The 22952-nt window shown below is 40.9% G+C and overlaps 1 protein-coding gene across 1 annotated transcript; it reads left to right on the top strand.

Annotated features, from left to right (window-relative positions):
• The first annotated feature begins 2987 nt into the window (after window positions 1-2987).
• MED26 (mediator complex subunit 26) lies at window positions 2988-22282 on the top strand. Its single transcript, XM_089670776.1, has 3 exons — window positions 2988-3083; window positions 18876-18950; window positions 19270-22282. Exons 1-3 carry the CDS (start codon window positions 3075-3077, stop codon window positions 20947-20949), a joined length of 1764 nt encoding a protein of 587 aa, XP_089526902.1. The 5' UTR covers window positions 2988-3074; the 3' UTR covers window positions 20950-22282.
• The last annotated feature ends 670 nt before the right edge of the window (window positions 22283-22952 follow it).

Below are 22952 nucleotides of genomic sequence, written 5' to 3' on the forward strand. Positions count from 1 at the left end.
ATACCGAAACGTGTGGATTGTTCTCGATTGGTGTGCTATTACTTTGCGGAACGTTTCGCCGAATGGTTCACGAAATATCGGCGTTTTTGTGGTAAAATTGGTCCCATAGAAATGAATGGTGGAATGTTCAAAACTAGAGTGGGAGCTGAAAAATCAGGACATGATTTCTAAACTGCCATCACTCCCTCATTTTCAAATACACAAATCTTATATCAAAACGTTCAGCTATCCCTGCTGCCACTGGCTAAGCCATAGTCCTGATAGTTTTCACAATATGACCATTTGTTTGCAACTCTCGCCGCCCATTGACATTCATTGAAACTTCACTCTACCCACCTCAAATTTGAAGGGCAATTTCTAAACTGTGACTGTGCCTTCATTTTTATTATTTCAGAGACATACTATGCATTAAAATGTAGGTCTGGGTCTTGTGATTCACAATATAAAGCTCTTCGGTGTAGGATTTATAATTTTTAAACTACAGCCATTTGAAGATGGCAACCGCCAGTGAAGTGAGCAAGTTGGAGCAGTTTGTTTTTAACCGCTCTTCTCTGCCCTTGCTGTACAGTGAGTTGCCATAGGAACCCAGGTGTGTGAGCAGGCAGCAGAGTGACAAGCTACTTCACCCACTCCAGTTGTAGACTACTGGTGGAGGCAAGAACACTTCACACAATTTCCCCAGAAATTGTAGGTTTTCTAGTTTTAATTTGCTGCTGTAAATGGTAAATTGTTTAGCTACTTTTAAAAAGCTAACAAGAAAATCCCCAAACATTATGCTTGTAAACCTGTGTACAATATAGTGACACGTTCCACCTATCCAAGAAGTAGTAATGTGTAAATGACTAAAATTAAAGCAATATATTAGTACAATATAAATTTATATATATTGGGAGTTTGTATTGTGTTTAATATATAGTTTATATATTAGTGTGTATATGTAGTTTCTAGTTATTTACGAGGGACATTAAAGTCAAACCAGGACTTTTGTATTTTTATATAATAAAAGACATTTCAGGGAATGAAAACTGCATTTATTTTTCGACATACTTCTCTGCTACATTTACACACTTATCCCAGCATTTAACTAATGCTTGGAAAACTTCGGCATAGAAAGATTTCTTAGTGCCCCTGAACCATCCTAAGACAGCCTGCTTCACTACGTTATTGTGTTCACAGAGAAAGATTTGTCTCTTGTGCAATTTCACGAAAGGTTATGCGTTGATTATCCAGGATCAGCCAACTGTTCACAGTAGTGGTGCGCCGAAATGAAAATTCTGGTGCCGAAAACAATTCAAAATGCATTTGGCTGAAAACCGAAATGCGCAACTTTTTTTTAAAAGGAGTATATGTTTTTGGAAAAAAATACTTTGATTAAAAAAAATTAAATATATTTACCCCAATTTTTTTGTAAAATATGAAAGTGGATGTTACATCAATTTAAATAGATACCCAACATGTCACGCTTTAAAATTGCACTCACTCGTGGAGTGGTGTGAAACTTCTACAGGTTATCAGTGTAAAGTTAGAGGAGGTCTAGTGCGAGAATTATTGCTCTTGCTCTGATGTTCGTGGCGATACCTCACGTGTGTGGTTTGAACACCATTTGCATATGTGGGCATGGCCTACATATGTGTTCACCACTATGTGAGAGGACAGGGGCACTTTAAACTTTTTTTTTTTTTTTCTTTCCCTTTAAAAAAAAATTTTAATCACTTTTATTCTTCTCACAAGAAATGCATGCATCCCTTATGATAGAAATAATTAGTGACAGGTCCTCTTTATGGAGAGATATGGGGTCAATAAGACCCCACATCTCTCCTCTGCAATGAAAAGCATTGATCTGGTTCATTAAAAAAATGCCCAGAATCGGACGTGACAACGCTGTGGTCCTCCAAGGGCATAGAGATGAGTGGAGGCCATCTTTCCTTCACAAATCTCTATGCCCAGAAACAGGATTGTTCGATGGTTTCTCAGGTAAGGCTGAGAACTACCGAGCGGCGGTGGTGAGGAGCGGGGTTTTTTTGGCACCTGTATTGCTGCTTTTTTTTTTTTTTTTTTTTTTTTTTTTTCATATTTGCTGACGGCCGAAAGGGGTGTTTTCAGCCAAAACGTTTCGGCCACTGGCAACCGCCATGCCACACTAGCAACCCTTTATTATACCTATAAAATTAAAATTTTGTACATATTTATTTCTTGGATAGGTGGAGGGCTTCCCTATATTGTATATATTTCTTGATTGATGTGGTGTGACTACACATTTCAGTCTGCTCTATGTAAATCTCATTTTAGGACACTATAAGCCATGCCAGGATTTTATTTATTATTATTATTCATAATATGATTCTATAGACTCCTACTGTTGATGGCAGGGGCATTGGAAGAGTTGGGTAAACCATTGATATGTCTGTTTTCAAATTGTAAGTTGTTAATCTTCTGTATTGTTGGAGAATAGTGAAATCCTTTAAATTTTCTTCATGCAGTACACACTTCCAAAACCACATGAATGTGAAAAGTTGTCCTTTGTTTCTAAAAAGCAGAATAGATCTAGAGGCAGCCTTAAAATTGTGCCCATTTAATCATATGCAGTGTCATGTATTCTCTGCTTCAAATCTTTTTTCCTTTTGATTAGTTTTTTTTTTTCAGTATGGCTTATTCGAGTACCAGCTTAAAAATTAAAAAAAATAAAATAAAATTGTAAGATTTATTCATCGAATAGGGAGTGGCTATACATACTACCATTCTCTATTGCTGTTGCAAACCTGTTTGCAGTGTACTCTTGTCTTATCCCTTCTCAGCTGCACATCACGCTCCTATACTCTGTGTCCCTTGTCACTGGTGTGTGTTAATCAGTTATAACCTGATCACTGTCCTGACAAGCAGTCCTATGAATAGCTTAGCTCATTATTTATAGGACTGACCCAGGGCATGACGGGATGGGAATCTTGCACTGTAAATGGCCTGAAGTCCTGAGAGCAGTGAAGTTTAACCCCTACCATGGCTCAGTCTTGAGCATGATTTCTCCTATACTTTGTTGCCATTGATAATGCTGAGATTTTACGAAACCACTTAAGCTTATGACACTGGTAAGTTGAGGTCTAATGTATTCATATTATCTGTTCTATGTTGGAAGAAGTTTTTGAATCATCTTGATTTTGACACCATAGTTGTAAAATTAAAATCTTTGCTTTGGTAAGGGCTTTGTATTTACATTCCCATGGCATCAACTATTTTCCTCGTTCTGTGGCATTGGAAATTGCTCTTACTGGTGTGTTCGCATTTCATGTTAATAATTTGAATGCAGACATGTTTCTCTTTGTCTCAGTATTTGGGATAAAGTAGTGGTTTTTTAGCTCCAGTATTGGTTTTTATTGAACTTTACACTCTCAATCAATATTAGCAATTTTAAGCCTTATTCTGATAGCCTTTGTAAATAGGAAGGTATATTTTTACTTGTGTAAAACTTTTTTTTATCTGGAGGGGAAAGGAGGGGCTTTCTTAGCTAAGCACACTTCCTGTCTGTATGACTGAGGTAAGGGCAGATAGATTCCAGGAAGTGAATGCTACATGAATCATCTGTCCTTACTCAAGATGACCACAGCTAGAAATGCTAGAGGAGTGTTTTTTCAAAGCGATTTCTCAGCAAAATAAAGCATGGAGACATGGATGGATGGGTGAGTTTGCTTTTAGTAATAAAAATTAAATATAATTTTTGGTTTATGGTGCTTCGATAAAAAGCATTAAAGCAGTATTAAACCCAAAAGCAAACATTTATTATATTGCAGCTTACCAATTCTTAAATTTGATGGCTGCATTAGTGTCCCTTTAGGCTTTCATCTATTTGTATCTGGTGATTCAGCCAGTAAAGCAGGCCATAGACTAGTTGAAAACTGAAGGAAAATTCATGTTGAACATCAGATTTTGTTTACTTTTCACATCATTAGTCTGCCAGCTGTGACGCGCTAATTGCATTGAAAGTGCCTGGTCCAACATGCTGAATTAATTATTTTCCCTAGAAAAAAACAAAACATTATGGCACAAATCGTATGTGCTATTTTTGTTTTTCAATTGACCGTTTAGTTTTTGACTCGTCTCTGGCTGGCTTAAGTCTGTTGTGTTTCAGAATCTCGAGGTCCCCAGCACAATGTATCAGTTTACATGAATGAGACCATTCAACACTGGCAGGGGTGATTTAAAATGGTCAGCTTTTATTCATGTAAAATCTTTATCCCAAAGAGGGAAAAAACTTTTTACTGTAATTGATTATAAAGTATTAGCTGGAGCTTGGCTGCAATTTGTTGTAGTATTCAAGTTTGGTAATACATTTTAACACTCCCATTCCCCCCATCTCCAAAGAGACTGACAATGCTGCTGTGTCCTGTACTCATTCTTCCAGAGTGGTGTCTCACTAATACAAAAAGTAAAAATCAAAATTTTTCCTAACACATTTGGTTGGTCAAAGTGAACATTCCTTTGTCATATTTACTAAGCTCAGTAAACTTTACTACGTGAACAGTCTATGTATTCATTTAGCAAATTCTCCCCAGCTTCTGCTTCAGGAATCCTATGTCATCGTTCTATCCTGTATGATTTGTGAAACCTGTTTCTTGCATGTAGTTTTTAAATATCTTTCTGGGTACTCAAGCTCCAAATTGCACTTCACTTTTATGCACAGTGTCAGATTCTATCACCCCTACTGCCTTTCATATGTCGTCATAGGCCAGTAAAGCCTTCCATCACACTGTGAAACTACTACTGTGGTCCAGGAGTTCTGGCAAACATTTTTTTTTATTTAATATTTTGGATCGTGTAAGTGAGGGTATATCCCTGTAAGGTTTATTTTTACCATCTGTGTCCCATCATTGAGATTTCCCTCCACTTCCTGTCCTATAGCCAGAACAGGAAGTGAAAAAGTCCTAGTGATTAAGTAAGGTAATCCCTGGTTGTCACCAGAACAAGTGTCCCTTTTGGAAGATATCCCCACTATTATGGTTTTGTGGACAACCCAAAATTTGTGATTCATTTCCCAAATTAAATTTCTAAAAATCTTTTCACACAAATAGAGCTTTCTTTTGGTGGTATTTGATCGCCACTAGGATTTATATTTGTTTATTATATAAACCAAAAATTTTGAAAAAAAAACTTCTACTTTGTTTTAAAACATGCCCAATCAAAAAATCAATTATCTTCATAAATTCAGATCAAAATGTATTCTGCTTTACATGTCTTTGGTAAAAACAAATTCCAGTAAATGTATATCTGTGCGAAAGTTATAGCGTCTACAATGTGTGTGTGTGTATAAATAGATGCACCGAAATTTTGGTAGTTGAAAACACCCCTTTCAGCAGATATGAAAAAAATCACCGATACAGGTATGGAAAAAACCTCGCCACTGGCCTCTGCTCGGTAGTTCTCAGCCTTACTTGAGAAGTCCTCAAACGATCCCGGCTCTGGTCATAGAGATTAGTAAAGGAAAGATGGCCCTCACTCATCCTTGTGATAAGAATAAAAGTTATTAAAACTTTTTTTAAAGGGACAGTGTGAAAAAAAAAATAAATTTATTAAAAAAAATAAAGTTTAAAGTGCTCACACATAGTGCTGAACGCATACGTAGGCCATGCCTACGTTTGTAAACGGTGTTCAAACCACACACGTATTGCCATGAACGTCAGAGCATTAATTCTTGCACTAGACCTCCTCTGTAACCTTACACTACTAACCTGTAGAAATTTTCAAAGCATCACCCATGGAGATTTTTAAGTACCGCAGTTTCATGCCATCCCACAAGCATGCACAATTTTAAAGCGAGGCATGTTTAGTATCTATTTACTCGGTGAAACATCCTCTTTCATATTTTACAAATATATATTATATATATATTTTTTTTTTAATCCGTGTATTTCCAAATAATCACTTTTAAAAACGACATTTTGAATTTTCGGTTTCGGCACCAGAAAGTGTGTGTGTGTGTGTATATTTACGCAGCTATGACACTATACTGGTAATGGCGGTGATCAGTGGGGCTGTGATGGTGTGGCATGCAGTCTGATGCTAGCTAGCCCTGGCTGGGGGGTACATTGACTGACATCAAAAGTGATACTAATACAGTGACCAGTTCTAATACTTTCACTGTACTAATGACACTGGCTGGGAAAAAGGTTAACATCTAGGGGCAATCAAGGGGTTGTGTGCCTTACAATGTGTAATATATGCTGCTTTCACTATACTATATAGCTGTTTTTTTTCTCCTTGCTTTACAGGGGGAAAAACCAGCCAGATCTGTGTTTCCTGTACAAAGAGTTCTGCGTTTTGTAAACACAGAACTGTGTGTGATTGGACACAATTGATCAGCTGACTTCAGCCAAAATCATTGGCTGAAATAAACTGCCAAACTCGTGTTGTGTCCAGTCACAGCACAGGTTGGCAGGGGGTGAGCACATGCCCGGAAGAAGGGTGAATCACGTACGTATATGTGATTGTGTCTCCACCTGCAACCCGCTAGCAGTGTATTTACTGTGAGGGGGTCGGCAGGTGGTTAAACAACTAATTGGTGATCTAGCATTTTTGCTCTCATTATCTGGGTTCTTTGACTCGCTGGACTTGACAAGTAGAAACAAGTGAAATCTGGACCTCTGGTTTGCATATTTGTTTTGGTTCAGTGACGTGAAGCATTGATCCTATTAATGATGCTTATCTAACATTTGCTGGAGGAGAGAATGGTAATGGCATTTTGAAAATGTTTCCGAGCTGTTATGTTATTCGGACACAAAACAAAAGCCTGCTACCTAGATGGCCACCTCTACACAGAGACACAGTGCAACACATGGCATTATAAGTTACGAATGGGTAAAATATCAGCTACAGGAATACGCCAAGCAGTCGTGGTGATTAAACTCCACTTACCTATTTTGAGCACAGTTTCTATACCTAAAGTGGAACTTCAGACAGAAAATGAAGTCTTGCTAGATCACTTCAGGCTACCCCTTTTGCAGGTATTGCTATGTAAAACATAAAAAAAAAAGTGTCTATACTGTTTAACCACTTGTTTACTTGGCACTTATACCCCCTTCCTGCCCAGGCCAATTTTCAGCTTTCAGTGCTGTCGCACTTTGACAATTGCGCGGTTATGCAACACTGTTCCCCTAATTAAATTATTTTTTTCACACAAATAGAGCTTTCTTTTGGTGGTATTTAATCGCCACTGAGTGTTTTATTTTTTGCGCTATAAGCAATAAAAGAGCAAAACATTTGAAGAAAACTTTTTCTTTGTATCTATTATAAAATTTTGCAAACAGGTAATTTTTCTCCTTCACTGATGTGGGTTGATGAGGCTGCACTGATGGGTATGGATAGGCAGTACTGACTGGCACAGGTGGGCGACACTGCTGACTGGCACAGGTGGGCGACACTGCTGACTGGCACAGACGGGCGACACTGGGCACAGATAGGTGGCACTGCTGGGCACAGATCATCAGTGCCCTGATGATCAGTGCTGATCCCTTCGCTGACAACAGCTGGTTCTCTGCAGTACTTACGCTGTGACAGCGTGAGGAAAGTGCAGTCGAGAACCGGAAACTATTACCCGATGATCGCCGCATCATTGGACACAGCTGATCACGTGGTAAAAGGCCGCTGTGATTGGCCGTTTACCCTACATCGTGATCAGCTGTCACCGGGGGCGCGCAGGGGGGCGGGTCATGGAATGATGTCCATTGATGTCATCCCAGGATTCCACAACAGTGCTGTAGCTGTCGTTTGGCTATAGCGCGGTTGGGAATCGGTTAAACTCCAGTAATGCACTGCCTCGCCCTGCTTTGCACATGCTCAGTTGCTCTCAGTATTTAGGCATTGATGAATTTCTAGAGGCCAAACTGCTGACAGCCTTAAAGAGGAATCAAACCCTCCTATCTTTTACAGCCAATGTTTCTGTTTGCTCTGCAACTGCCATGATATGCACGTGACACCATCCTTTGAATGGTTTGACAGTTTGGCCAGGAGCGCAAGAAAATGTTACAGTTGGCAATCTCGACATTCGAGGAATGTAACTTTTTTTTTTTTTTTTTTTTTTTTTAAACCATTAAAACACAATGGATTTAGTTCTGCTTTATAATTTACTGCTGTTCCGGGGCTCTGGACTTCAGCAAAATGGCAGCCTCCAGCAAGAAGAAACAGGAGCATTCTTTTAGGCAATTTACAGCACACATTAATTTTGGTAGCATAATTATTAATGTGGAATGTATATTCCTTGCAAAAGATCATGTTTTATCACGTTGTTATGAGTAAAGTTCCACTTTAAGGTCTTTAAACATGTAAGCCAGAAAATACAATGTAATGGGCAGTAGGCTTCTCTTACTGTAGTGCTTAAACATACAGGCTGGCTCTCCAGGAACCACCTGTTCGTGGTGTGCATTAGTCATATCTCTTCGACAGCTTCCTGGTTACGGAAGAGGCTAGTTTGTGCACACTAGTATTCCTGTAACTGCCATGAAGTTTCTAGGATAAATAAAACCATTGCTTAACCACTTCTGTGCTGCCCTATAGCAGAAATACTGCTACAGGGCAGTACGGGTGCGCAAAATCGCACATATATATTCTTTTGCTGTTCCGGGTAGAGGGCGCGCACGATCTACCTGCACCGCCATTTGCGGCCTCGGCTGCCAATCGCTGGGTCTGGACGGTGATTCCCCGCCGGCACCCGGTGACTGAGTATCACCGACAGGGGGAGAGACCTGTGTATAAACAACACAGATCCTCAGCAGAGCCATGCAAAGCAGTGTGCTTACAGTGTAAAGCACGCACACAGTTAACCCTTCGATCGCCCCACATGTTAACCCCTTCCTGCCCAGTGCAATTAGTACAGTCAGTGCTTTTTTTTGTTAGCACTGATCACTGTATTGGTGTCACTGACATCCCCAGTGACACCAATACAGTGATCAGTGGTAATAAAAAGCACTGACTTGTTACTGGGGATGCCAGTGACACCAGGTCAGTTTCCCCCGACTCCCCCGTGTGAGAATGCCTGCTGAAGTCTCGTTATAAGTCGCTGATCAACGCCATTACTAGTGAAAAAAAAAATCCCAGTATATATACCACCATTTATAAATGCTATAACTTTCAAGTAAACCAATTAATTTACACGTGTTGGGATTTTTGTTTAGCAAGGACATGTAGCAGTATAAATTTGCCCTAAATTTTGACATTTTGATTTTTTTATTTTTTTTTTACTGGGCATGTTTAATGGCAAAAAGTAAAAAATATAGTTTTTTTTGTGTTTTTTTTTTTTTTTTTTTTTTTTTTTTTTTTCAAAATTGTCTTTCTTTTGTTTATAGCGTAAAAAAAATTAAAACACAGAGGCGATCAAATACCACAGAAAGAAAGCTCTATTTATGGGGAAAAAAAGGATGTAAATTTAATTTGGGTGCAGCGTTTTATGACCACGCAATTGTCGGTTACATTAATGCAGCGCTGTATTGCAAAAGATGGCTTGGTCAGGAGGGGGGGGGGGGGGTAAATCCTCTGGAGGGCAAGTGGTTAATATTTTTTTCACCTTATTTGGATATGTGTAAAATACCAGATATGTTATTGCTTTAATGACAGGATCTCTTCCTTTCATTTCTCCCTCTGCAATATTCACTTGTTCAGGTTCTCTGTTCCAGAAATCAAGCTAAGCAACACAAGTCAAATTTCAGTTTCACATTGCTCATACAGAAGATGCTGTGTCAGAAGCAGTAACAGTGGGTGTGACTAGTTCTGCTTCTACAATGCAGTGTGCAGGCACTGTGTGATTATTATGCTAGCCACAAGTTAGGCTCTCTATAGTTATAAAAATGATTGCATTTGCTGGACTTGTGCTGCACATGTGCATGCCACATAGAAACTGCAGTAAGGCACAATACAGTGTGTTTGGGGTTTAAAGATGTTCTCCATTTTGTATAGCATGTCCTCTGCAGGGCAATATCTGAGAATGCTCAAAAACAATTTTTTTTTATTCAGCTGTTAGGTACCCTGAATTTGGAGTTTCCCATTATCCTGCCAATACCAGGATAAAGGTCTTAAGTTATTTTTTCCCCTAAAATTCTGATTGGTAATAATCTACATTGAATATATATCTTTGCCTTACATATTGTTTGTGGGTAAAAAGCTGTAATACATCTGTGCATGTCTTTTTACCCCCTTCATAACCAGGCCATTGTTTGCTCTTCAGCACTGTGCTACCTTAACTGGTTCCTGGTTCTACTTCCTGATCCTATAGACAGTTTGCTGCTGGACAGCTGGATGTCCCACCTGGATCTAATTACCACACGATGAGTCTTTTTAACCGTTTATCTTGTAAGAGCAATTTATCCATTGTTTACTAAATTAATTGTCAATACTGCACTTAGAGGCGCCTTCCTCTTTTTCTTGTTACTGCATTAGAGCCTTGCTTCCACTCTAAGAAGAGCTGCCTCAGTGTTACTGCTCCCATCCATCCCTGATATCCATCTGGCACCTTTTATCTTATAGCTACAGAGGTTGGGCTCCAACAAGCGTGCCCTATATAATATACATTTTCTGATAAATTGGGGTAGAAAGTTTCAGAGGATGGGGGAATCTCTGGAAAATCCTGGAGACGAGCATGGGAGGAGGAGACAAGGGAGCTAGAGCAGGAGGTCTTGCGAGGAGCGGAGAGTATGGTTTGGGTGATATTTAGAGACAAGATCTTTGATGTAATTTGGGGCAGAGTTATAAATGGCTTTATACGTTATTGTTAATGTTTTGAATTTTATCCGTTGGGCAATGGGAATCCAGTGGAGGGATTGGCAGAGAGGGGTGGCAGATTCAGAACGGTTAGTAAGGTGGATAAGTCTGGCAGCAGCATTCATGATAGACTGAAGAGGGGATTGCCTGCGATTCGGTAGGCCAATGAGGAAGGCGTTACAATAGTCAAGGCGAGATATAACAAGGGAATGAATAAGTTGCTTAGTGGTTTCCGTGGTTGGGAACGGGCGTATCTTGGCGATGTTGAGGAGGTGGAGTCTACAAGATTTGGACAGTGATTGGATCTGGGGCTGGAAGGCCAATTGGAAGTCTAGGATTACACCTAGTACCCTGGCTTGAGGGGAGGGACTGATGGATTGTGTTATTGATCTTGATGGAGAAGTCACGGGAAGGGGCACGGGCTGAGGGGAATACTAAGAGCTCAGTGTTGGAAAGATTGAGTTTGAGGAAGTGGAGTGACATCCATGCCGCTATGTCACTTAGTAGGTTAGTAATGCGAGAAGAGACTGAAGGGGTGAGGTGAGGGGTAGATAGATTTGTGTATCATCAGCATAGAGATGGTACTTAAAGCCATGGGAGTTTATCAAGTGACCAAGGGAGGAGGTGTAGATGGAGAAGAAAAGGGGTCCAAGGACAGAACCTTGAGGGACCCCCTACAGAAAAAGGGAGCAAAGAGGAGGCAGCGTTATAGGTAACGCTGAAGGAGCGCTGCGATAGGTAGGAGGAGAACAAGGAGAGGGCAGAGTCTCTGAGACCAAGAGAGTGGAGTTTTTTGAGGAGGAGGGGATGGTCAACCGTATCAAAAGTCGCAGAGAGGTCAGGTAGTAAGAGTACGGAGTAGTGGCCATTGGTTTTAGCTGTTAGTAGATCATTAGTGAGTTTTAGTAGGGCAGTTTCAGTGGAGTGGAGTGAGCGAAAGCCACTAGGTTGTTGTCGGTGAGGTGGGAGCTCAGGCGATTGTAGACTAAGCGTTCTAGGAGTTTAGAGGTAAATGGCAGAAGGGAGATGGGTCTTAAGTTGTTCAGGTTGGTGGGGTCAAGGGAGGGCTTTTTAAGTATGGGAGTGACGTGCGCATGCTTTAGAGGGGAAGGCACCAGTAGAGGGAAAGATTGAAGAGTGAGTGTGAGTGAGGGAGCATAGGATGGAAGAAGAGGGTGACCGTAGTAGTTGAAAGGGGACAGGATCCAGGGGGCAGGTAGTGAGACGGGCTTCTGCGAAAACCTTAGTGACCTCTTCGGTAGTAGCAAGGTCGAAAGAGGAAAGTATTGAGGGAGGTTTAGTATAAGGTATGCTAAGTGGGATGGATGTCTGTGCAGTGGCGATGCCCCTACGAATTGCATCAGTCTTGTTTTTGAAATGATTTGCAATCTTGTGAGCAATGAGTGAGGTACTGGGTGGAGGTGGAGAAAGTAGAGAGTTAAAAGTAGAGAAGAGACGACGAGGACTGGATGACAAGTTAATAAGAGTGGCAAAGTAGGCTTGTTTGGCAGCATGAAAGGAGGAATTGTATGTTATGAAAGCAGATTTATATCGGGTGAATGCTTGCTGGGATTTGGTTTTACGCCACAATCGCTCCACCGCACGACTGTCGTTTAAGATTTCTGGTGTCGTCAGTCTGCCAAGGTTGTAACGGTCGGGGCCTGATGCTTCGTGTTAGAGGAGCAAGCGAGTCTAATGCGAATGAAAGCTCACTGTTGTAGACAGCAGTGGCCAGGTCAGGGCAAGACAGGGGAGAGATTCTATCAGAGTTGGTCAGTTGCAGAGCAGGATTCAAGTTGTGAAGGTTTCTGCGGGTAATTGTTTGCCGCTTGGAGGGATAGGTGTTTGAAGATGAGGAGACTGTGAAGGTGATGAGATTGTGATCAGAGAGAGGAAAGGGGGTGTTTGTGAGGTTGTAGGGAGTGCAAAGACGGGAGAAAACAAGGTCTAATGTATTCCCATCAGAGTGAGTGGAGGACTGTATACACTGTGCTAATGCGAAAGACAAGGTTAGGTTGAAGAGTTGGGATGTTAATAGGGATGTGAAAATCTCCAAGAATGATAGTGGGTAGTTCAGAGGAGAGAAAGTAGGGTAGCCAGGCGGAGAAATCATCAAAGGTGGACACTGGTCCAGGAGTCCGATAGATCACTGCAATCCTCAGAGAAATGGGAGAAAACAGCCAGATGCAGTGAGTCTCGAAAGAAGAGGATAGAGAGGGAGGGTTAGGGAGGACTTGAAAGGTGCTCAGTGGGGATAGAAGCACACCAACCCCACCACCTTTCGGACCACTGGGTCTGGGTGAGTGGGTCCAGATGAGGTCTCCATAGGAAAGTGCTGCGGGGGAAGCAGAATCTGCTGCTTGAAGCCAGGTTTCTGTAATTGCTAGTGGGTTAAGGGAGCGGGAGACAAAAAGGTCATGGACAGAGGTGAGCTTATTACAGAGCGGGCATTCCAGAGCACACATGAAAAAGGGAGGGTGGTTTTTGGGAGCACGGGAACTGATATTAAACTGAGGGGATTGCGGCTATTCCCTGATGAAAGAGGATGCCTGGTGTGTGGGTGAAATACTGGAGGACCAGGGTTTGGGAGATATCCCCAGAGGTTAGAAGAAGAAGGGTGAGGAAAGTAACATAGCAGCGGGATATACACGATTGCACATGCCTTCCAGTCCTGGTGTTTGCGTCAGCAGGAGAGAGAAGTAGCAGTGAGGGTGAGATGTACAAGTTTTGGGGTGGAGCAAAGGGATAAAGAAGTGAGATTTTGGGAACGCAGGAAATAATATGAAACAGAGGAGTAGAGGGGACATATTAAAAGGTACACTGAGTGGGACTCGTAAGAGATGTTTCCCAGGGTGTTTGCTTGCAGTCTGTCCAGCATGCAGTAGAGTTTCTTGTTATATCTTCCTGCTGATCATATGGCAGGCAATCGGACACTGAAGGGAACTGACATCACCAGTGATCACTGCTAATAATGTACACACACTGTAATAATGACACTGGCTGGGAAGGAGTTAAAATCTGGGGCAATCAAAAGGTTTGTGTGGTGCTTTTAGTAAGGAATGTGCTGGGTTTTATTCCCTGCTTTGCAAGGAAACAAAATCGGCACGTCATCACTGTTAGTAGTGAGCACTGTGTTTTACATATACAGAGCTCTTCTGTCACCCGCTCCGGCAGTCGGCGGGTCCCGGTCATAAACCACTGGGCCGGGACCTGGTGATCGGCATGTGCTGGAGCCAGTGACAGCACGAGCGGTTTTGCACGCGTCCTCTACCCGGAAATGCAAAATCTGTTTCTGTGTGTTTGTTTCTGGAGGTCTTGTTTGCATGTGTTTCAAAAAATCTGCTAGTTTGCTTCATGACATGTTTGCAAATTGTGCACACCCCCCTCCCCTTATCTGCAAGACTATCAATGTTGTATGTATATAGCAATGAATGCATTAAAAATGAGCGTAGCAGAAGCCTTTCCTTTTTAGTATATCCGTTGCCTTGCAAAGTCTAGCTAGCTATAGCCACGGGTAGTGATCACATGCCAAAAATCCAACATGCTGGTTGTACCCAAGTCCATCAATGGATCGATTTGGGTACAATCAGCCTGCCCATAGATGAATTGAATCTCGAGTCCCTGCTGATTCGGCCGAGTTTTGATCCATCAATGGCTGGCTTAAGTAAGAATGAGTGAGCCTTCAGGTAAACATACTTAAATGAATCAATACTGTGTTTGTCCAGCGTTGGTACTTTTATAGATTAGTGTTTTGTGGCTTGTGTTGGAGCATAGAATAGCATATTCTTGCATCCAACAGATATTGTAGCTCTTTGCTGTAGCCTTTAAAAAAAATAGCTCAAGTTGGAGGTTACTGTTTTTATTTTGTGCTGTTTGTATATTTGTAGTTGTAATTCTAGTTGCTGTCTCTGTTGCTAATTCTTTGGAAATAACTGCCAAGAAGAGCCACCTAAGGATTGTATGATCCTAAAGGAAACAGACTTTCTCTGATAACAGGAGCAGAGCAAAGCACATTCATTGTGCCTCTAAGCAGGAGCTGTGTGTGGCCTACCATCTGCTAGGCTCCAGGGAAAGCCCTTGATGACCAGCCGAATTTCTGAGCCAGCACAGCCGACTATAAATAGTTGGCAGCAGCTCCTGACTTGCTAGCCATTTTACTGTGCTGGAGAAGTCTGTTTACTCGAGTGGGGACCCACTTGAGCCACTGATTGCTGATAAACGGACTCCTCAATTGCAGAAATGCAGCTGGCACATCAGTAGCTGCTCCAGTTGTAAGTGAACTAGTCTGGTTTGGAGATGAAAAGTGACTCCTTACTCCTGATCTGCAAAACCCTGGTCAAATCTGCTGTCAGGAGGGGATGTACCTGTGCAGAACTTTAGACTGGCAGTCTACCCCAACTGTGTCAGTTCCAGTCTCGCACATCACCCTGAAAAGTGAGCGAGAAAGCAGAAAAGAAAACAAAATTTTCAGTTAGACACTAATAACTCTGATGTCTTCTTCATACCTGTCTGATCTGGCATGTTGCTGTAATGTGCCTCATTGTGGCTGCCAACACACCAGAACAGAAAACTGCACCTGCATTTATTTTTCTTGAAATGGCACAACAAAATGAACAGTTGTACCTCTGCACAGCAAAAAGAAAAAAAAACAGGACCTACATTTGTATTAGGAAGTCCATTAAAAATGAACTGTAACACAAAGTGCTGTAAAGCATGAAAACATGTTGCTATTGTACGGCCCTCTAGACATGTCAAGAGCAAAACTAATTGCCAAGATGCCCACCACTACAGAGGGTGATGAAAGGTGGTAACATAATCTGATGAAATTCAGACGTGTGTCTGCAAGCGCATTTCTAAATCCAAATGGCTACAGGTTTTCTGTGTTTAAAAAAAAAAAAAAATACGTATATAGCCCTGTCCCAGCCTTACTCGGCCTTCTCAAGCTGTAACAATTTCTGTACATTACAACCATTATACAATACAATTTCAAAGAATATGTAAACCCAACATTTCATATCTCTGATTTGTGCCTGCTATACCATGTACCTGTATGAAAAAGTATACTGTTCTGTTTGCATTGCTTCCTTTGTGTGAAATCCCTGGTGTTACATATATATACAGGGGCGTCCCTAGGGTTGGTGTCATCCAGTGCGATAACACTTGGTGACACCCCCTCCGACGATCCCCGCAGAATGGATCAGATCTGCGGATTGGGCATAATGGATCGGACTCCGATCCATTATGCTCCCCAATTCGCAGATCCGATCCATCCTGCGGGGATCGTCGGCTTTCTTTACAACTTACCTTTTCATGGAGCAGGTCCGGTGTCACCCCGTATAGGTTGCATGCGTGGATGTTATGAGTGGGTTTTTCTTTACCATAGAAAGAATTCTGCGATCATGCACCACTGTTGTCTTCCATGGACATCCCTGCCTTTTTTACGTTGCTGAGCTCACCAGTGCGTTCTTTCCTCAGAATGTACCAAATTGTTTTGGCCACTCCCAATGTTGCTGCTATCTCTGATGGATTTGCTTCATTTTTGAAGCCTTACAATGGCTTGTTTCACTTGCATGGACAGCTCCTTTGAACACATGATGTAGGTTCACAACAATAGATTGCAAATGCCACACTTAGAATCAACTCCAGACCTTTTACCTGCTTTATTGATGAAGAAATAATGGAGTAGCCCACACCTGGCCTTGAAACAACTTTTGATTCAATTGTCCAATTGCTTTTGGTTTCTTGAAAAAGGGGGGATGGCTACTCTTAAGGTAGGGGTGCTTTAACATTTTTTTTTTATTTTTACACTGTTGCTTTGTTTTAAATTTCTTTTATTACTGTCATGAGGAATATAAACCTCCCCTGTGACATCAAGAGGCAGTGATTGGTACTCTTTATGGAGAGATCTGAAGTCAAAAAGACCCCATATCCCTCCTCTGCCCTAAAAAGTATTTGATCACACCAAGATCGGTGTGATCAAATGCTTTCCATTTTTAAGAATGGCTCTGTTTCCATCTGATTAAAGTGATGTATGCTCATCGCTTCCTATATCATAGAGACAGACAGAGAGCACTGCTGGTCTTTTTCCGCCTCTATGATCAGCCAGCAGAAGCACTGCCTGGTTGTTCGGGTGTCCCGGATTGGACAGGCTCTGTCTCCCCTATCAGTGGACGTGACTCGGACAGTACAAGGCTGCAGATAACAATAACTGAATTAGAACTACAAAAATTAAAATAAATATATAATAATCTGCACATAACAATAATACCAACTGGATAATATTACCAACAAAAATTATAAATATATAAAAGTAATTAAAAATGTTAAAAATAAAAATATATATCTGCAGATAACAGATTACAACAACAAATGCCAATAGAAATGGAAAATATCAAAATAAATGCAAATATAAAAAAAAATTTAAAAAGCGAAAATAAAATTTAAAAAAATATATTTTTTTTAAAATTAATAAATCTATATTATAAATGAAATAGAACTGTAATCAGATGACTACAATAAATAAAAATATAAATATAAAATCGAAATATATTTAAAGGAAAAAAATAAGTCCTGCCTCCCACTCGTCCTGCTTGCCTGCAGCAGGTCTAAATGTTTAAAAAAAAAAAAAAAAAAAAAAACTTCTTGCCCTGTGCCAGGAACTACATGTAAGCTCTCATAAGCAGGGCCCTCTGATCATTCTATTATTGAAATATATTGTAACAGCACTGTTTCCTTCTATTTTGTAAAGTGCTGTTCAAACTGTTGGTGCTACATAATTCCTATATATTAATACCTGTTTAGCAGGCCTTGGCTCTGTACACTATATCAGGAGTATATTGACATCACTGTCAGCTGGTGACAGCATATAGATTGTCCACATTGAAAAATTAGTTCCTATGATATATAAAGGCAAACTGACGTATTGTAGCAGGCTTTCTTTTTATTTGTGGCTTGGATAGAAGTTGAAGTCCTAGCATTCAGTGCCTATGGCCACACAATTTTAAATGTTTTTAAGGTCTCTAAATTTTCATGCAGTTCACCATTATGGTATTGCTTATTTGTTGCCTTCAATCCCAGCTTTATGACAATGTAACATATTTGGAGTATGTGGCAGTATATTTTTGCTTATCTGGCTTCAAAATGTGCAGTAAAACGAATTGATTTGCACTGTGCAAAAACTGGGTGTGATTGCTAGTTTACTTGTTATACTTGATGTAATTTTCTTGATGACCTTAAATCCAAGATTTTTTTTTTTTTTTTTGAGAGGAGCCTTCTTGTAGGTGACATAATATGCTAATTTAGTTACTTAATTCTCTTGCATTATGTAGCAGTGATACTGCTAGCAACTGTACTTATGAGGACATCTGCTGGTCAGAGTAGTGTAGGCTTAATATTGCTTCATGCAGATTAATGATGCCACATATAAATGGTACAATAGCAAGAAAAATATGTGAACCCCTTGAAACAAGCTGGTTTTCTGCACTAATTTGTCATACATGTGTGTGTGAGATCTGATCCTTATCTAAGTGAGCCAGCACTGTGAATGTCTAGGGATCCAGCGTTGCCCTTTCCCAGCCGGTTCTTCGCCTGTCTTCTTTTCCCAAATTCCTTGCGGCTTCACAAAGCACATGCATGTGCTGCACCATGCTGCCCTTTGTGAATAGTCCCGCATCCTTCTGGGACCTATGACATGTTCCAGGAGGTTGCAGGCAGCGAGGGGGGGGAACGTTTGTTGGAATCGCTGTGGTGATCTGACCGGAAACGAGAGTAGGTACCTAGGTGAGAAAGACAAGTGCTATGCTGCAAAAATATAATGGTCAGGATAACATAAGTTCTGTCTAGAAGAAAAAGTACTAATTGGAGAATGTCCGCTTTAATTTTGCTGGTGCTTTTCTCTCTTGAAAGCTTTACATTTTTACAAATGTAGCTAAGGACTAGTAATCTCTGCTAAAATTGACGAACATGATTTCCATACCATTGACCACCTGGTGTCGGTTTGGTCATTGAAAACACAAAAGTTACAGACAACCCATTTATGTTGATCCCAAATGTTTTACCTGTCTTCTCCTTGATGCATGTATTTGTAAATTTTGTACCACTTTGATCCAAATCTCTGAATTGCATAACCTTTGTTTCTATAGATTCGTAACATGGTGGCCGTGTTGGAAGTGATCTCCAGTTTGGAGAAGTATCCAATTACCAAAGAGGCACTGGAGGTGTGTATGACGTCTTTAAATTGAACCTGTGCTCAGAAAATGCATACTACAATATTTTACATAAAATACCCCTTTAACGACTTGCCTTCCAGGCCTTTTCTGATATTTTTCTCTTCTACATGTAAAAATCTGCTTTTTTTGCTAGAAAACCACTTAGAACCATCAAACTTTTTAAGCAGAGACCCAGGCGAATAAAAATAGTGGATGTTACCTTTTCTTATGTCACACGATATTTGCACAGTGATATTTCAAATTCGATTTGTTTTGAAAATTTCTGCTTGGAGGAAAAAAGTATAATTTTATTTATTTTTACTCATAGGAAACCCGACTTGGAAAGCTTATTAATGATGTTCGGAAAAAGACCAGTAACGAGGAGCTTGCCAAACGTGCTAAGAAACTGCTGCGTAGCTGGCAAAAGTTGATAGAGCCAGCACAACAGACTGAGCAGGCTGCCAGGGGTACTCCCAACCCACAAGGTTCAGCCAATGGTGGTAGTACCAACAACTATAAGGGAGAGACCAATCAAACTGCACTGTTGAGTGGAAAGCCTCTTCAGGACCTGAAGGGCAGGAATGATATCCAGAAGGCACATTCACCTAAGGCTGAAAAGGTGGCCAGTCGAAAGCGGAAAGGGGAATATAGAGATGGTACCCAAGGGCTTGCTTGCAAAGCAGGTAAACCGAATCAGGAGCTTTTCCAAAATTCTTCACCCCTCCCTACCAATGGAATTGGAGGTAGTCCCCCAGAAAACCTACTTAGTCCTCTTGATGGCAGTTCACAGACTAACAGGTTGGAGACTGCTGAAAATGATAAACATGGTAAAATTCCAGTAAACGCTGTCCGGCCGCACACCAACTCCCCTGGACTTGTAAAACACTCAAGCACTTCCTCATTACTAAAAGTGGCCGTCCTACAGCAGCACAGTGTAGGGTTAGAAGAAACCCAGTCTCTTCAGCCACGAAGTCCGCGCTGTTCCTCCTACAGCCCTCGTGGCACTAGGGCAGAACTAGTGGCACGGCAGCACACCACATATGCACCAAAGGGTTCTGCGCCCAGCCCCTCTCAAAGGCTGCCTGGTGTAGACACTGCACATTCACCCTCTTACCAATCCCCTGTGCATCCTTCTACACCCCCTGCCATAGCAAAAAGACTAGAGTCTCCTAAAAGGGATTTTGTAGTCTCTTCACCTCATAGGTCTGTAGAACATCTAGTCCCTACTGACTACCACCTTCAGCAGTCGCCCAAGTTAACACAGCAGCACACCCCACATGGACCTCGTAGTGGACAGCCTATCACAGATCCTCAAACACCTCGCAGTAGCTATTCACCAGAGTCCTCAAAAATGGACAGCGATGACGCAGCCTCTGGTTCAGAAAGCCGCAAGAAAAAGAAATCTCGTAGTCGAGGAGATCAAGAAGGAAACTCAGCAGATGGAAATAGCAAACAAACGCGAGTAAAAAAGGATCGCAAATTGAAATTTGATTTTATGACTGGGCAAATAAAACCTTTAACAAATAAAGACCCATCCCAGGCAGAGATTTCAGCCCCTTCAGAACAGCACAGGACTGAGACAGACAAACAAGACCCTAAACTCGGCCTGCCAAGTCCCTTTGAACAGACAGACTGGAAGGAGTTGTCTCAAAATGAGATCATTCAGTCCTATCTCAATCGTCAGAGCAGCTTGTTGTCTTCCTCTGGTGTACATACACAGAGTGCACATTATTATATGTCTGAATATTTAAAACAGGAGGAATGCAGTAAGCGAGAAGCTAGAAAGACTCATGTTTTAGTGCCACTTGCCCTACCGAGTGAGCTGCCTGGAAAAAACAGGGAAGTGACTAGCACTGACTTAGACAGACTTCAAAATCAACATTGGCCTGGTGTCAATGGCTGTCATGATACACAAGGCAACTGGTATGATTGGACGCAGTGCATCTCCTTGGACCCTCATGGTGATGATGGTAGATTAAACATCTTGCCTTATGTCTGCCTAGACTGAGCACCAGTCCCAAATCTGCTTTCTCATATCTGTGGTTTTCACTGCAAACCATGGGTCGCTCTGCGACCAATGCTCAAAATGGAAGATTTGATTGAGAGAGATAAGTTCCCTTTTTTGGGGGATGTGAAGGGTTGGGGTTGTAGAGAGCCTGGAAGAGAAGCTTTGTGTCCACTACATCCTGGGAATTCTCTTCCCCTGTCGGAGGCCCCCCCCCTCTGTCTCTGCCACATCTGTTCTTTTGTGCTAAATGCTGCTACCAGATAACTTGGCAAAGGATTACAGAAGGGGGTCAAGAAATGCAATGGAACGGTGTGCAGGGGGGGGTTCCACTTGGAGTTTTGAAACTCCTATAGCAAGTGAGCTATAAAGTATATGAAAAAAATAAAGTGTTAAGTTCAAACCTACCCTAAGATTGCAAAAAGGTGAATTTTTCCGGTACCTGAGAAAGGGCTGGAATAAAAATATATATGACAGGTACCTAAATCTTATGTGAAAGAGGATTTAAATAAGTTGAGAGTAAGTTACCTTAACAGAGTATGCATTATTTATTTGAATTAATGTTTTTTCCTTTTTCAGATTTTATTTCAATTTAAAATTTGACAGTAAAGTGTCTAAAGAGACGCAAAGTATATAAGTGTTCAGTTCCAAGCATCACAGCTGATCCCTTTATGTTGACTAGGGGAGAGTCTTAAAAAAAAATCATTCCCTTCTCCCCATCATTTTTTTGTTCCACTAAAGTTATGTTGTGCCCATCTACCATCACACACAGTTCAGATCTGTAAGCTGCTGCTAGTTTCCCTTTTATAAGCCTAATATAAAATCTACCTTTCCACCATTTGAAGCCTGTTCAAGCCCCAACACATACATGTGATTTCCAACTATATTTCAGTGTTTTCAGCATCTCTACATTAGAAATGAACTGTGTTCATTTTACCCCTTATGAGAAAAGTTCATCAATTGACCCTAGTTTTAAAAACTTAAAGGTGACGGATGGTGCTACCAGCTTCTAATTTGTCCAGAGGCCGAACACATAAGGCCAGTTGGTATGCTGGGAAAAAAAGAAAAAACTTAACTACTTGCTACCATTCCTTTTTAGATGTAATCTGCCTTATGGGATCTCCATCAAAACGCGATTATTTTTTTTTTTTTTTTTTTTTTGCAAAAAAGAAAAAAAAAAAATACATAAAAAAAAAAAAACAAAGCCTTAGTTGAATGTACAGTAAGACTTCTGTATTTCTGATATGCAGAAGAGAGCAACTTTGCTAACTTTCGTCCTATCGGTGGACAAATTGTGATATAAATGTGGAAACCATAATAAAAAAAATACAAAATGTGTGCAGTTTGTTTATTCAGAGGGATTTTAAAATATGGCTTGTCTATGTACTTAACTGCAAAATGGTCATGTTTTGGAGTTGGAGTTCTCTTTTTACACAGTCTCTTTAAAATCTCATATAATTTGAAAAGTTATTTCAATGTGTTTTATATGTGCAGCTTTTATTTACAGCATAGAATAATATTTGGATATCCTGCAATGAACACCCTTGTTGAGGCCCTTCTTGTTATGGGGTGACGGCACTCTATCCCTTGCTCCCAGTTGTGTATCGATGCTGTCACACACTATGCCATTGAGGACTACAAGAGGCTGTGCTAATGCACATTGCACAGGCATATTCAGCCAATGTTGTCATAAATCTGCTTGAACAAATAGTTAATCACTTATGTATGTAGAAAGGATGTGAATGCAAGGAGGCTGGAGGGGATGAAAAAATGGAGATGTAAAACAAAATTAACTTAGAATTATATTTCTTGTAGTTTACTGGACACATGAGTTTATTCTTAAACCTTGGCTTATATGCTGCTTCAGGTGACATTGACAAAAGCTTTGCTGGGAATGAAAACATGTACCCATATAACCCTACCCACTCTGTGAGGCTCCAGTTTGTTTTGCTAGTATTCTTAGGTGATAGGCCCCTTCTCCTGTTGGAGATTTTTTTTTAAAATTT

Source organism: Staurois parvus, unplaced genomic scaffold, assembly GCF_062004578.1.
Source record: "Staurois parvus isolate SC_StPar_1 unplaced genomic scaffold, SC_StPar_1.0 ptg000096l, whole genome shotgun sequence".
NCBI classification, from domain to species: Eukaryota; Metazoa; Chordata; class Amphibia; order Anura; family Ranidae; genus Staurois; species Staurois parvus.

Excerpts from the sequence above, each read along its gene's own strand:
- MED26 (XM_089670776.1), top strand. Across the intron at positions 18,951-19,269 it reads TTACCAAAGAGGCACTGGAG|GAAACCCGACTTGGAAAGCT; the intron begins GTGTGTATGACG and ends TTTTACTCATAG.